At 41.3% G+C, this 14,795-nt stretch overlaps 2 protein-coding genes across 3 annotated transcripts in view; both read right to left on the bottom strand.

Moving 5' to 3' along the window:
• Positions 1-15: 15 nt before the first annotated feature.
• tnfrsf9a (tumor necrosis factor receptor superfamily, member 9a) lies at positions 16-3,630 on the bottom strand. The gene is made up of 7 exons (XM_079360294.1): positions 3,386-3,630; positions 2,617-2,736; positions 2,371-2,508; positions 2,181-2,253; positions 1,958-2,088; positions 1,703-1,873; positions 16-1,570 (listed from the first exon to the last, which is right to left on the bottom strand). The coding sequence occupies exons 1-7, from the start codon at positions 3,519-3,521 to the stop codon at positions 1,440-1,442; spliced, it is 900 nt and encodes a 299-aa protein (XP_079216420.1). The 5' UTR covers positions 3,522-3,630; the 3' UTR covers positions 16-1,439.
• A 3,490-nt stretch (positions 3,631-7,120) lies between these two features.
• Positions 7,121-14,795, bottom strand: part of LOC306833618 (segment polarity protein dishevelled homolog DVL-1-like) — a 29,398-nt gene continuing 21,723 nt past the window's right edge. The window contains exons 10-15 of one of the 2 annotated variants that reach the window (XM_079359005.1): positions 14,723-14,790; positions 14,459-14,590; positions 14,238-14,372; positions 13,499-13,666; positions 13,161-13,376; positions 7,121-9,505 (exon numbers count right to left, since the gene is read on the bottom strand). In XM_079359005.1, the coding sequence (XP_079215131.1) occupies positions 8,985-9,505; positions 13,161-13,376; positions 13,499-13,666; positions 14,238-14,372; positions 14,459-14,590; positions 14,723-14,790 (1,240 nt within the window). In that variant the 3' untranslated portion in view covers positions 7,121-8,984. The remainder of the gene's footprint in view (positions 9,506-13,160; positions 13,377-13,498; positions 13,667-14,237; positions 14,373-14,458; positions 14,591-14,722; positions 14,791-14,795) is intronic. The other variant, XM_079359006.1, reaches the window with a different exon arrangement.

The following is a 14,795-nucleotide window of genomic DNA, read 5'->3' as shown; positions in this document are numbered from 1 at the left end:
TTTTGACCTGATATGAGAGACATTTATACAAGTAACCAGGTAACAGTGGGCAGATAAAGTGCTACAGTTTAAAAAACATGTTACAGTATGACTTTGAGCAGATGTCATTGTTATGACTCATACACACTTATACATTACTACACTAGTTGTGGGTTAACATTTTCACCTTTAACCCACACAGTACATTTCTCAAAGGTTCCACTAAGTCTGAACTCGCTGCCCACTCTGTCGTGATAAAAGCAGCAGAGAGTACAGGACTGACTGGGCGGGGGCGTGGGCTCCACATGACCCTCGAGCCTTATTTTGAAATCTTGTTTGCCTCTTCTAAATTCCGATTACATAATTTACATAAGCAAAACTACATTTCTGTTGGGCAGTGGGCCCATCAGAGAAACCTTCATAGAGGCAAATATGGTGGTGAACAAACGCATCTCTCTTTTTAAGGACTCAAATAATTACTCCATGACTAATAGCTGACATTTAATCTCAAACTTGCATGTGGGATTCCCATACTGTAGACTCCCTGCTGTGTAAACTTCACCTACTAACAAAGAGGGAATTCCCTCTGGATTTTTACCACCAATAAAGTGCTAAAAGGAAAGTCCTTTTAGGTTCCTAGTAACGTAGGATTACATCCTTGTTTACATAAGTGTACATAGCTACCCTGAGCAAAATCTATCACAAAAAGAAATACAGACAAATAATAAAAATAGTAACACCCCCATTACAAATCACATTTTACCACAGAAAAAAACCTGTCTTAGTTTTCTCTACTGCATCAGCTCAACAGATATAAAACATACAACATTAGCATGACTGTGGGCTCAGTATTAGGCAGGATGGAAACTCTTGTACACCTGACTGAACACCACCTGCACTGTACACTCACTTATTACTCCAACATGCAAATATGGGAAAAGTCAAACTCGTTCTCACACTTCAAATGTTATAATATTATACGCAGGTTTTTTCCAAAGACTGTGTGTGTGTGTGTGTTTTGTTGTTTTTTTTACTGTGAAACTAAATAACTTTCCCTGGCGGTCTTTTGGCCTGCGTTATCTCTCAAAGATGATATAAACAGCCTTGTGTCAGCGAGCCCATAAATTACTTTATGAAAAGGTCTGTTTTTCCCTGGCAAGAATTCCCCTTCTCCCCTGTGCTGAATAGTGAAAAGATCATTGTATTGTATCATGTTATCTTTAACTGGCCTATCTATAACATCAGAGTAGTTTTGGTTATTCTGGAAAAAGAAAACCGAAAACATGCTGGACAGATGTCAGCTTTGTAAACAAAGCATTTAGAGCCAAAGGAACAAGCAACAAACAGACATCTTCCAAACGAACGTATCAGTCCCCAAAACATGGCCTCCCACTTATTCAGGATATCCTGTTCCCATTCAATTCACAAAATTCAGTTTTTTTCCAGTGTTGTCGAGTAGTCTAGCTCCTCTTTGTCCATGGTAGGAGCTTCTCTGAGGAGTCTTTGGAAGCGAGCGACTCTAAGCTGCTGCCCTGCTCCTGCTGGGCTTCATGGAAGCTGCACTCGATTGCAATTAAAGTTCTGGGTTCATCTGAAGAAGAAAAAAAAGGTCAAATTGAAGACTTGATCCATAAATTCACAATTTAAATTTGATAATCACTCAAATGAATGAAACGGGGTCATGATCGTCTCTGAATATTCTGTATGAAGTATTATCAATCACCTGAAGGGGGTCCAATTATCATTTTTTCAGGGATCTCTTCAGGCTCCTTCTCTTCTTTACTCAGCCTCCTTCTATAAATTGTCCAGGCCGGAATGACGATACAGCAAGTCAGCATTATGCCAAAGACCAGGAAGAAAGGAAACAACACTGACCAGGCCCGCTCTGTGTTATCTGATGGAAGACGATAACTCATTGTTGGCTTATGTTAAAAAAATGACAGCACAAGTGTAGCAGTATAGCAGAAGTGTAGCCTACCTGGTTTCTTTGCATTGTTGACCGTGATGACAGAATCATCAGAACCAGTTGGGCCTTCAGGGATGTCAGAACACTTGATGTCAGAAAGTGCATCACCCTTGGCCACAATAACTTGACCTGGATTGGGACACCTTGAAGAATAAAATAGTGTCAGAAGAATAATGTAAATGGCAGTACCTCAGATTTCTATTAAACCTAAATTATGCTTTAAAGTTGATCTCACTTGGTGCTCCAGGGTTTACACTTCTGATGAGTTTGGTTATTGAAGGTCCCCTCTGGACATCGCCTGCAAGAACCTGTGCAGACATTTAAGGCTCATTCATTTCATTTAATCATTATTCAGTTAATTTGCCACTGGGAAATTGAGTTTATATGTACCAAGGTTATTTTGTTATTGTTTTTAGTGTACTCACGTTTATCTGTAGGTTCCTGACCTTTGCCACACTTATCCACACAGAAGGAGCACTGATCATTACCACAGGTGAGACCTTCTCTGCAGCCACACACAGTGTCAGTTGAAGTTGTGCATTCTTTCACAAAAACAAGAGCTTCTGCACAAACAACAAGATGGAAAGAGGCTTTTAATTTCAACTCTTTTTTTTCCCACAAACAAAGAATATCTGATTCATTTTGGTGAATGGTCAGATCAGCCAACATACCTACGCAGTGGCTGCATCGGTCACACTGCCTGCTTTTTTTCTTGTTTGTAAAAGTCCCAGATTCACAAGGAGTACATAGTTTCTGTGGGTCTGGACCACATTCTGTGACCAGGCGGTTTCCTACAAAAACACACATTCAAGAGAGAGACTTGTAAGCTCTGTGGCATCAGAAGATATCATTTTGCTGCAGAAGTTTCAGACATTCAAAATAACTCGATAGAAATAATCTTTATGTTGAGGATCTTGATCACTTTTGTAGCTCATAAAGAGGCATCAATATTGATTTCAGCCTGCGTCTAGTAAAAAAAAACTCCTCACAGGAGCGTTAAAGACAATATATCACATCTCCAAGATAATAACTTTATCTTCCTTCCAACCATTTTAACTTCATCGTGGTATTAGTTGTAAAAACCACTGAAACTGTCTTTGGTTACGTGCAACCACAGAAAAGGAAATGCATTAACGCTGGAATATCTTTTCTTTTGTTCACATCCAAAGATGGAAGCACTAGCAGTTCAGTAAACATCACAATGTCAACGTCTTAGAAAGAATCATTTTAATTCAAAATGTATGAAATGTCATCTGTAATTAATAGCTATTTACATTTATATGTAAAAACCTTATGAAAATAAACTTAGTATGATAGTTTACAATGTGTAAGACAGCAACAAGCCCAATATGACTTTTTTCTATAGAGCTGTAGTAAATGTATTACTATAACACCCTGATCCAGCAGTGTAAAAAGTGACCTTTATGTTTTATTACTCACCAGGATGACAAGCTCTACAGCAAACATTGTCTCCGTGTTGGTCCCACAATAGACAGCCTCTGTCAGTGAGTCCAACATGGCCCAAACAGCCTTGCATCAACAGAGACAGAGCCAGCACCCTAAGGATCCCAGACATACTGATGTCAGCCACTTCAGGAGGACGTGAGGTAATCCAGTCCAAGGTATAATCCCAGGTAGTCAAATTTATATTTCATAAAAAGTACGTAATGACTGATTTTTAAATCTAAAAGCTCTGCAAAAGGACCACCGATGTAATGTGGAGAAGTAAAGAAACAAAAGTTGTCAGAGGAAATCGGTCTGTGCAGTGGTCACAGTGCTCTCAAACTGTACTCATCTGATAGCAGAGCCTGCTCTTCACACTGAGGGGTTTTTATCAACAAAGGGGGCGTGGCCTATTGTGAAAGCGAGTCTAAATCATTATTTAAAAGTTTGGTGGATTACGACAAAGTTTTTACATCTATATTTGATCTTTTTGACTCATTTGATTAAAATTGATTTCAAAACAAGATTAGAAACAACTACAGTATATATAAGGTTGCTAAATTATTTTCATTTGTGTTTAAGACATCGGATCGAATCAGCAGCTGTGCATGACTCAGGGCTGTTCCTGGTTATCCCCACACAAGAATAGAGAGATTATCTGGAATGATAAAGGTATTAAAAGTTTAAGATTACAGCAAGATCTTGATTGTGTTACATGCGGATGTTCCAACCTGTCTGGATTTAGGCATCTGAAATAAATATTGAAGTTTACCCAAAACTAAATCTACAGAGTGACCACAAAAAAACAACTTCTAACCAAAACTCCCATTATGTACAGTAGTATATCCCTACTGATCAGACACCTACAATGTTTTTGAAACACTAGTAGTAGCCCACCGATTTGGCCAAAATGCAGCATGCAAATATTTGCCTGTGCCAAAAGTATCAGATTGTCATTCTGATTAGTGAAAAAATGTCGCCTACCCTATGAATCTGACCAGTCTACCTCATGTACTGTTTCCCACAATGCAAAGTGCCAGGTCAGAGATCAAAATGTTGATCCTGACAGAGCCCACCTGAAATGGTGTTTTTTGTTTTTTTTTAAGTAAAAAAAACAACCCAAAATGTAATAACTGGTCAATAATGAAACAAAATGTTGAGCCCATAACGTAATATTTTGATTACATTTTTGCCCAAAATGTAACAAACTGTTCTTAAATCAACAGAAGTGAAAAATGATATGACATGTTCATATGCTCAGATGTTCCTGCTTTTTAAACTGTATCACAGGGAATGTGCCACAGCTGAAAGAGCAGCTGCAATTACAGGGTCCTTGGCTTGCTTCATTATTACATATTATTCACAGCTGAGAAAAAAATTAATCTGAATGCCTGAAAAGTAAGCCTACTCTACAATTTCAATGCTTACCAATCATATTTCAACCAAGGGTAGCCTATTATGTATAATTTACAGAAGATAGCCTACGAGTTTTTGTTGAGCGTTTTATTAATTAGGCTGTTTTTGTCTATGATCAAAGTTGAAGTAAAACACACAAACATCATTTAACAAAAAGAAGAAAAAAAACCCCTTTGGACATTATTTGAACTTTGAACCTTAAAAAAAAGAAAAGTTTGAAAAGACTCCCTCAAAAGCTTTTCTCCTGCTTTACAGGTAGGCTGTTTGTTGTTGTTCCCTGTTTGTCTCTAATTCAGAGTCAAATTATTGTGGCTTGGAAGTGCAAAAAATATTACAAAGTATGAAAGACTTTTACAAAAGTCGAGAGAAATTTATTTTTTAAAACAAAATTCCAAAACAAAAACACTTTTACCAAGGAGATAACACATTTGCAATTTATAGAACAAATTTCCAAGATGTGTGTATTATTATGTGATGTGTCATGTTTACTCACGACAGAATCTTGATGGAAGGGGAACGTACCAAATGCTGGAAGTGACCTTGAAGCACTTTGAATTGCTCTATGTATGAATGGTGCTTTATAGATAAACGTATACCTTGCCTTAAAACCTTTTGTGCAATAATCACACATGACCTTTAAATGTTTTATGCACTGCATCTATCTACTTAACTGAATGCAACACAAGGTAGCCAGTTCTCAAGTTTTTCATTTTTCCTCATAAAGGAGGGATGACTACAGGTTTCCAGAAGTGCAATCAGAGAAGAAATGTTGGCACATTGGCCTTAGACCCAGGATAAGTTGTGTTTTCAGAAGACTAGTGCTTTCATTTGAATGTTTCAGCCTCTTAGTTATGTGGAATTCACTCAACGGAATTTGTATTTACTTGAACTGCGTATTTCTGTCTTTCTTTAAACCTTGAACTTGAGGTCATTGTGAGTCGTGGGGGGGGGGACTTTCCAGCTCGTGCTCTGTCATGATTTACAATGATTAATTTGCACACAATGAGTCTATAAAGCAGATATTGGTCAATGCTTTTTTTCTGTGCTGTATTATGAAGTTTTTTTGGAAATGAGGAAGTATCATTGTTGTAAACTTAGTCAATCCATAGCACATGGATGATGAGCTGATGAGTCATGTTTCACAGATCATGAGATTTACTCATGCATAGTCATTTGATTCTAGCCACAGAGTAGGAAACTTAATAATATTCCAACTTTGCTCTAACTGGCTGCCATCAACACACTTGTCTGAAGAAGAACACTTCCTGAAAGGAAAACTGAAACTGAAAGTGCTGCATCAATACTCGCGCTACACTGACAGGTCATTTATTGGACAGATCTTGTTTCAATTTTTGTTTCCTGTCCAGTCCCAACATAAGGTCATGGTGCTTACCTTCCTTGAAAAGGAAACAAGGTTTTTCCTGTAAGTTATTACTTTACATTTTGAAAACAAGAACATTTATGATTAAACAATATTCACAAGTCCATCTTAGCCTAGTTATTTGAGGCTATCAAATCCTCTGAGTCAGCTACTTTAAACTTCAGGATTAAAACCAAATTAAAAGGTACATTAAATACACTAAGACCTGCCTGCTTGGTTTTGTTTAAAATGAGTTATGACATTCAAGACATTAAGCAGACTTTGCCTTTGACATTCACTAGAACTCACCTCGCATCCTTAAAGGGCACACGTATGTTACCTAAGACTATAATGTCAAATGCTGGCAGCTCGTCTTCCTACTCACATGTGGTCAAGAAACACCTCCCACACTTAACATTCAACCTCCCCTCATAATTCAGCTATGAGGCACAGTAAACCCCAGCAGCTCAATTAACATAGAGACCCGGGAAATACTGTTAGACTGTCCGGTAAGAAGTGTAGTCAAGTTCAATTTATTCTGCTGGTAAATGAGCGTGTGTGTGAGTGTGTGTATTTGCATGGAGGCTGACACCAGCAACACAGTCAAACTGCAGCCGTGTCAGTGTTTAGACTAAATGTTTCAATTCATCCAACACGCTGCAGCTGATTTGAGATTAATGTGATCTTGAGGTCTGCTGTTTAGCGTCACTCTTTACTCGGCTCCCTCACACATCACACAAGGCTCTGACGTCACTTCCTTCCTGACAATACTCTTATAACATCTTATATGTGTGTGTGGGAGCCCGACGTCATTCATTTGTCGAGCAGACTTTGGGGGTCTGCGTTTAGCAGCCTCAGCCCACTGGGAAAGTACACGCAGCCACTCATAAGTTCCACTCAGGCGTGTAAAGTGTCAACCAAGCTGCATACATGCAGCTGACACGTTTAGTGTTGTGGTGATCGTTCACAGCCTACAGATTGTCTCTACATGAGCACACGCCTACGTGATGAACGAAGATCTTTGTTTTAAAAACAAATTTGAAATGTCTCAATTTCATTCAAACCGTCGCCTGCAGCCTTACAAATATATACAGTCTATAAAGTTTCAAATTAAAACTTGAAGTCAAATATGGACGTTCATTTAAATTAAATGTCTCCATCTAGTGGTCCAGAACAATAATGTAAAAGAAAACTTCAAGCATGAGATTATTCTCGTAACATGTCATGGAAAAACGGACACGGTTTTGAACATATATATTTTTATTCATATATATAATAAATTTCTATGTACAATTTATTCTTCTTTTGTAAAGAAACAACATTAATGAGAAAGCTTTGATTGCAAACAGTGTTTCATACTAAAGGGAGGGAGAGACAAAGGGAAAGTGCTCGTTAAAACTAGTCTGTGTGTGTGTGTGTGTGTGTGTGTGTGTGTGTGTGTGTGTGTGTGTGTGTGTGTGTGTGTGTGTGTGTGTGTGTGTGAATCCCCTCCTGTATCTACAGTAGGTATTGTAGGGGTTTGCTGCAGGAGTATCATTTGAATGCTGGGATTCCCCCTGAATTCATTTCAAAGAGAAGTGTAGGAATTGCAATCATAAAGAACTTGGCGTTGTCGACGCTCCTCAAATGTTACAAAATATTTACCACACAATGTGAGGCTTTGGTTTTTAATCGCACTGACTTTAAAATCAAAGCAAGGAGGCAGCCACGATGCTTTGAGCAAACTGGTTTGATCTCACATCGAGCCTTTGTTTGCCAGCTGCCAACACAGCCGTGACGGTTGACCACTGTTTGCAATCCTGTTTGTGAGCTGTTTTCTTTTCTTACTGAAAGGGTTAATGAATGTCAGGGTTCAATCACTGACAGGAATAATGATACATTCGACAAAGCACAGCTAGGACAGTGGAGTTTCGGCCACTGATTCACAAAGGGTGATGTCTGATTGTCTGTCAGATAGTCATCAAAGACAAAGTATATGACACCATCAATGCAACATGATCACATAAATAACAGCACAAAATTCATCCAGTGTACGGATTCTTCCTTTAGGACATTGGCAAGAGGGAAACCCCTTTCCCTAATCAGGGTAATACTTTAAACAAAATGTATTTAGTACATTTCTTTTCTTTAAAGCAGATGAGACAGTCATGCAATATGCAGCCTAGTTGAACCTTTGGCTGTCTACAGGGCCTCCCTCACGAAGTCAAAGAAATCCACAAAAGGTGGACCGATCAAAGTTAGCGTTTTAGAAGTTGGCAGGTAAGAGCTTGAATAAGCCTTGATGGGGCCCAGAGACCCAGAGAAAATGTTCCTAAGTGCGGGCTGTAGTAGTCGGTCTGGGTCTGGGGGATTGAGATCCAGGCCCAGTCAGCGTAAAGGTCTTGCAGAGGAGAAAATATCCTGGACAGAATGCAGTCTCCCGAGAAAATGTCTGCGCGGCAGCTTTAGAAAATCACCACACCGAATACCACTCACGTTTTACAAACTGTACACGTCACGTCAATACAAAAGAGGGGTTTTCAACCACAGAGGACCCCTGCATGTATATGTGAGATGACCCATCATGTTGTGCTTCTGCTGCTTGTTTTTTTTTCTTTTCAAGACATCTGAAGGCTAGAGAAACAGAGAGAGAGAGAGAGAGAGAGAGAGAGAGAGAGAGAGAGAGAGAGAGAGAGAGAGAGAGAGAGCAGGGGAAAGGGGAAAGGCAGAGGGCCAGTCAGGGTCTACATTCGGATTTTGGACGCAAAGGACGGAGATGAAAAAAAAAGGGAGATGTTTTTTCTTGTTTTGTGCTCGATGAGTTTAAAAGGCACTGTCCTGTCACATGATGTCAACAAAAAACTCACAGGGATTGCCCATAGCGTGCTGGAAGGACTGGCGACTGGCGGTGAGCTCAGGAGGAATGGAGGCTAACTCTCTCCCAGGAGGGGCTCCAGGGGGCGTGCTGCTGCTGACCGAGGTCTTAGGGGCCAGACGGGCCAGACAATAAGGGGGAGGCAAGCCTGGGGGGCCATAGGAGGAGGCGTGGCTCCGCTCGCTGTGGGCGCATGAGCCTGGCCCCGGCTGGGTGAAAGGGGCGTGGCTATAGGTGAAGGAGGGGTGGCTGTTCTGTGAGTGAGGGTGACTCCTGTGTGACTGACTGTGGCTGAGATTGGATCGGGCGTGACTGTGACTGGAGACGGCGTGACTGTGATGGCTCATTTGGCTGGCGGACCTGTCGGCGCGCCTCCCTCCTCCACGGACGCGAGGCTCTGATTCGCTGCATGTTCTTTGACCTTTCTCCTGCGGAGAGGAGCGTTTGCCTTTGCCGGCGCTGGGGTTGGATCCACTGCTTCGGCTTCCTGTTGAAAATCAAACAAAACAGAGAAAAATTCAGCTCCTCTTTCGACAGAACTAAAACCATGAAGCTTAAAAAAGGACAGCAGCTCCAAGTTCTGCTGATCAGAAGAAGGTCACACTTTAAACAAAATACAGTTGAATAAAGCCTCCACAAACTGCAACGCACACTTCTCTCCACATCTAATGGATGTAAGGGAGAGATAGTAAAATGTATTGAGGCTTGGATTTACATGAACGTACTTTGTTTAAGGTGTGACAAGATATTTTCTAGGCAGTCGAGCAAAAGTTCACAGTCAAGGGCAAACATGATTATCTCCAATGATTCTTCCCAAAGTTTCACCGACAGCGACGGACACCATGAGCTTAATCTTCTATTCGTACAAACAGAGAAAAGTCCACATGTTGTGAATGATACACCTGCACCAGAAAGACACTAACAGCCAGCGCTGAGAGGACGAAACAGAACACGGCAGATTTTACTTCCAAAGTTATTCTGTTCATGTTGTCGATCATGTTTCAAAATGAACATGTCGGCGTCAGGTTTCCAGTGATAGAAATGCACCCTGTTGGCGTCATGCTGATAGAGGTGTACCAAATTGCTTCCAAAAATCAACATCCCACATCTTCCCGTCCACATAGAGCCCAACAGTACTGGGTAAAATGGTGCATGATCGCCCCCTATCAGTGAGAATGATAGCACAAGCGTCTCAGTGATCATCCTGCATCATGCACCTCCCAGCACAGGACGAGCGCATGCCCAGAGGTGCAGAGAGGGAGAGTCACACACAGGATACACACGGACACATGGGGCGGGCGGAGGGAAAATAAATAAATAACCTTAAAGCCAAGGTGTGACAGGTGGAGAAGTTTTTAGCACAGCAGAGAGAAAAGAGAAGAAGAAGTTGGAGAGGATGGACGGTGAGATAGAGATAGAGAGAAAGCAAAGAAGGGGGGGGGGGGTTAGCAGGCTTACCGGTTCCCCCAGTGTCCTGGGACTACCTCCTCCTTCAGTCTAACGTTGCCCAGCAGAAACAGAGGGAACAACAGAATTACACACACCTCCCAGCCCAGACCCTTCCCAGACGACCTCGTATACCCGAAGACTTTACATCTGGCTGGAACTATAAAGGTAACCATGGCTGATTTGGGACATTTTTCTTAAATCCAACTGGAGAAAATGTCCAAGTTTCGGGAAAAACTGTGATTCGAAAATGCAAACAAACGAACAGGCAGACAGACCAGCGGCTGAACTAACAAAGTTGATGTAGCTTCTGTGACTTCAGCTTTCATCGACAGCCTCAAACATTTTGGAAGTCAACGTTGAGTTCTTTGTGACTCTGTAGCCATAGTAATCAATTTGACTCTATAAGGGACCATCTTTAAGAGAGTCATCGTCACACTGTGTGGAAAAAGAATAGAAAGTGATGTTTGAGAGGATAAACACATGAGGAGAATCTACACTGAGGTTTAAAATCAACTGAGAGGAAAGCCAGTCCCCTCCCTGGTTCTTTAGTTCGACTCATTGTCACTCACTATTGGACTTTACTTTAGTATAAGCACATCAGCTCTGCTTTAAGAATTAAGAGGCTACATCCACTTCCTATATTCAGTCAGAGGCAGACACATCATTGGCCAGAAACACTTGTTTGGAAGTTGCAAAGAAAAACACGTTTGTGTAAAAGAAATCTGAAGACTGGCGGTCTTTTTAATAACTGCAGAGAACCAAACTGATAGCATGACAACCGTCTGAAAGCAAGACATGCCGATGTCTGAATGAATGACTCAGAACAATACAAATCTGACTGATAGATGGTAACATGAAACTTACCATTATCTGTCTGGACTGACTGGTTTTAAATGTTTCGCTACAGTCACTCTGTCACAGCCACCCACTTAACAGCATGTACCGCACAAAGCCCCCCTGCGTCTCCACTCTCCCTCTATGCAGGATACAATAACCATGCAGCAGCGACACGAAGCACAAGCACGTTCTGCTTCAAGATGAAAACAAAAGATCAATTGAGAGCTGATGAAGAGGTGATGGAGTCTGTGTCGTTTGTTTCCATTAGAGCTGTTCCGATACTGGTTCCAGTGTCAGGAATGTCTGCAGTACAGCCTTAAAGTATGTTATTGAAATGTCAGTGCAGCAATCTGATACCAGAATCGCTTAGCCCCTCTAAAATCTGTAACACAGTGGCATACACAGCAATAATCAAAAATGGCTGCCACTGGTGGCTGTTTGAGAGCAGAAACTAGAAACACGGCTCTTCTGGCAAAGAGAATAACATGAGTGAAAGCTCGCTGATAGTCAGCAAGCTGCTTTTAAGTGTCTCACTCTCTAATTAGGGCTGTCACACAAAAATGTTTTAATCACGGTTAATCACATTTTTAAATGCATGTTTGAAATTCTTTTCTTTCCTATTTAAATTAGTTAGGCTTTTATCTTTGTATATATATTTTTGTACTGTCTTAAACTGAGAATACTTTACTTACTGTGTGAATTTAAACTTGCTTTATGATAGAAGGTTAGACATGAACTTAAGCACAGTAAAGGGGGCGCAGTGGTTAGCGAGCGCGCCACATGTATGGAGGTTTTAGTCCTACAGGTGAGAGACCCCGGTTCGAGTCTGACCTGTGACCTTCCTGCTTCCTCTCTCTCTCCCTTATTCCCACTGTCCTGTCTCTCTAATAAATGCACAAAAAGCCGAAAAAGTTAATCTTCAAAAGAAAAGGCAACTCATTACGAACTCATTATGGATTGAAAATGAAATGAGAACAGGAACGGTTTAAAAACGTTAGATTAGACGTCATAAGGAAGTTACTTTTGACTTGTCATCTGAGCGGTTTGAGAGTTTTTCAAGTGAAATGAGTCATTCACAGACGCAGCAGGGTCGTTCTTTTACGTCACTGCGACTAAAGGGAGACACGGTGGAGGCGTATCCACAGAGCGCCTTAATGCAGACCTTAATTCATTGAGATTTTAGCCGTACATACTGACAGCCCTACTTGAATGCTTGATGTCTTTATTAAGTTTAAACTTAAATTAAATTAAATGGTTAAAAAAAAATCAGCTCATCAGGAGGAGCTGTGTGCCAAGCTACTGCTAACATAAGCTGAGACTCTTCATAGGTAATCAGCTAATGTAAAGTCGGGTTGTGATCTTATTGTGCCGAGCCAGGTCATACAGCCATAATTACAATGATTTTTTTATGTGCTTTTTAACGCACTATTAGAGAGGGGGGCTCTGTAACAGACTGTGTATCTGCCAAGTCTGTGAATCTGGATTGATGGAAAGTGGTATCAGAACATCTCTAGTTTCAAGCAAGTGATTGGCCATCACATGGATGATCTGGTTTGATTTTGTGTACACACCCAGTACTGCAGAGCTGTCCGCTGCATGACTCAAGATGCTCATGATTGACCTTGACAATACAGGACGAGTTTTAGAATACACATATTCAAAACAAAGAATGCAATCCAATGTCAACTTCCTGCTCGGTGAGCCAGAGGAGCTAACATTAGCATGAGTCAGACTGACGTCATCTGCCAGGAATATTTAGTTTCGGGCTAAAGTCATGTTGCACGTTGAGTCAAATGATCACGTTAATTAATAAAATGCTGATGGAGACCTCAAAGGCATATCTTCTTATTGCTCACCCTCGCTGTGCTGGCTGCCTGCGCTCCCACTGTGGAAACTGTGGCACGGGTCTGAGTATCCTGGAGGGAAACTGGGGGGAGCCGAGGGAAAGGGAGGGTAGGGGAATGGCTGGCCGCCCAGGGGCCAGGGGTTGGTGGTTGGAGGAAGCGGAGCCAGAGTGTCTTGCTCAGAACCTCCGCCGCTGGATCCCTCGTTTAAATTGAGCGATGCCATGTCTTATTTGAGAGAAAACAGAACCAGAGAGGAAAACAAGTATCAGTACAATCCCTCTATTCATAAACAAAAAGTCACACACACGGAGCAGCATTTACTGATATGCTCAGAGAAGTGTCTGTACTTTGGCAGAGGTCGCCGAACGTGTAGTAGCACTGCTCGGAGAAAGTGATCTTGTTGACGGTGTGTCTCAGGTAACCGTGTTTCAGCAGACTGCTCGCATACTTCCTCGCATCCCGTCGGTCTTTGAATCCTTCTACTCTGGAGTAAAGCCAGTCCACCACGTCAGCACCTGACACAGCAAAACACACACACACACACACACACACACGCACAGTTAGACACTCACAGACATGTAGGCTCCATCTCTAATGTGTTGAACAGATGTGAAACAAACAGATTATATGTGTAACAACTCCTCGTTGCTGCATGCAGACAAACAGCACAACGTTGCTGGAGTTCATCCCAAAAGTAAGAACGATACTTTAAAGGCATCAAACTTCAACGTTTGCAAACTCTGAGTCTCATACATCTGCTTCCAATAATTATTTAATGGATTTAAGAAAAGCTAGTTTGGGATGACAGATTGAATAATTAAACATTTTTTATAGCAAATATATATTTTTCATTTCAAATTTGCAAAAAAAAAAAAAAATTCTTCTTTATTTTTCTTTATAGGGTGTTTATTTTCAAAACCTGCCGTCATATTTCCAAGCAGTAAGACAAAAACCCACAGGTCTGAGTAAATCTCCCACGTGCACGCACTTCATTGTAATACGCTGCTTTGAAAAACTCCAACCATTGTGTCTGAATGAAACAAAGTTTTGCTTTTAGTTTGTTTAAAGCCACAAAGCTGAGCTCACCAATGACAGCGTTAGAGATCGTGATCTTTAACCACATCCTGTCTCGGATCTCCAGGCCAGAATCTGGCAGCTGCATGACTTTTACAATGGTGGCCATGTCCGTTTTACTGGCAGACAGAGGCAAGTCATCAAACTCTGCAGGGAGAGAGGAGTTTGTGAGAAAACACTGACCAACACAACTTTCTAATTCTTTTTAAATGTCATAAGGTTATTATAATTACCACAGTAGGGATGTTTCATAGCGTGTGATGGAGGTGGAGTTTGGTGGTTTTTACCGTAGTGAGGATAAGGTCCTGTCAGGGCGGTGGTGTGGGAAATCCAGGCAGCAGGGTCGATGGGTCTCACCGGCTCAGCTGAAGGAAAATACAGTTCAAACATTTACTGCTTCAAGTGTGATGAAAATGAGCTTGGTAAAAAATGTGTCAGCAGACAGAAAGTTAGATATGCATGTGGTTCAAACACTGCAGCACTGTGGTCTGTCATACCGCGCGGGATGGTGAAGTAGCTTCTTGGAGACGGGTCCCAACATTTGGCAACAGTAAGACTAATAGGACTGTT

This window comes from Symphodus melops (assembly GCF_947650265.1).
Source record: "Symphodus melops genome assembly, chromosome: 13".
Taxonomy (NCBI): Eukaryota; Metazoa; Chordata; class Actinopteri; order Labriformes; family Labridae; genus Symphodus; species Symphodus melops.
This window is presented reverse-complemented; position numbering and strand designations above follow the sequence as displayed.

What these genes read in the sequence shown, in the direction of transcription:
- tnfrsf9a (XM_079360294.1), bottom strand. Translation starts at nt 3,521, where the DNA reads ATGTCTGGGATCCTTAGGGTGCTGGCTCTGTCTCTGTTGATGCAAGGC. An exon ending in CTGTAGAGCTTGTCATCCTG is followed by an intron (nt 2,737 to 3,385) that starts GTGAGTAATAAA and finishes GTGTTTTTGTAG; the next exon opens with GAAACCGCCTGGTCACAGAA. An exon ending in TCAGGAACCTACAGATAAAC is followed by an intron (nt 2,254 to 2,370) that starts GTGAGTACACTA and finishes ATGTCTGCACAG; the next exon opens with GTTCTTGCAGGCGATGTCCA.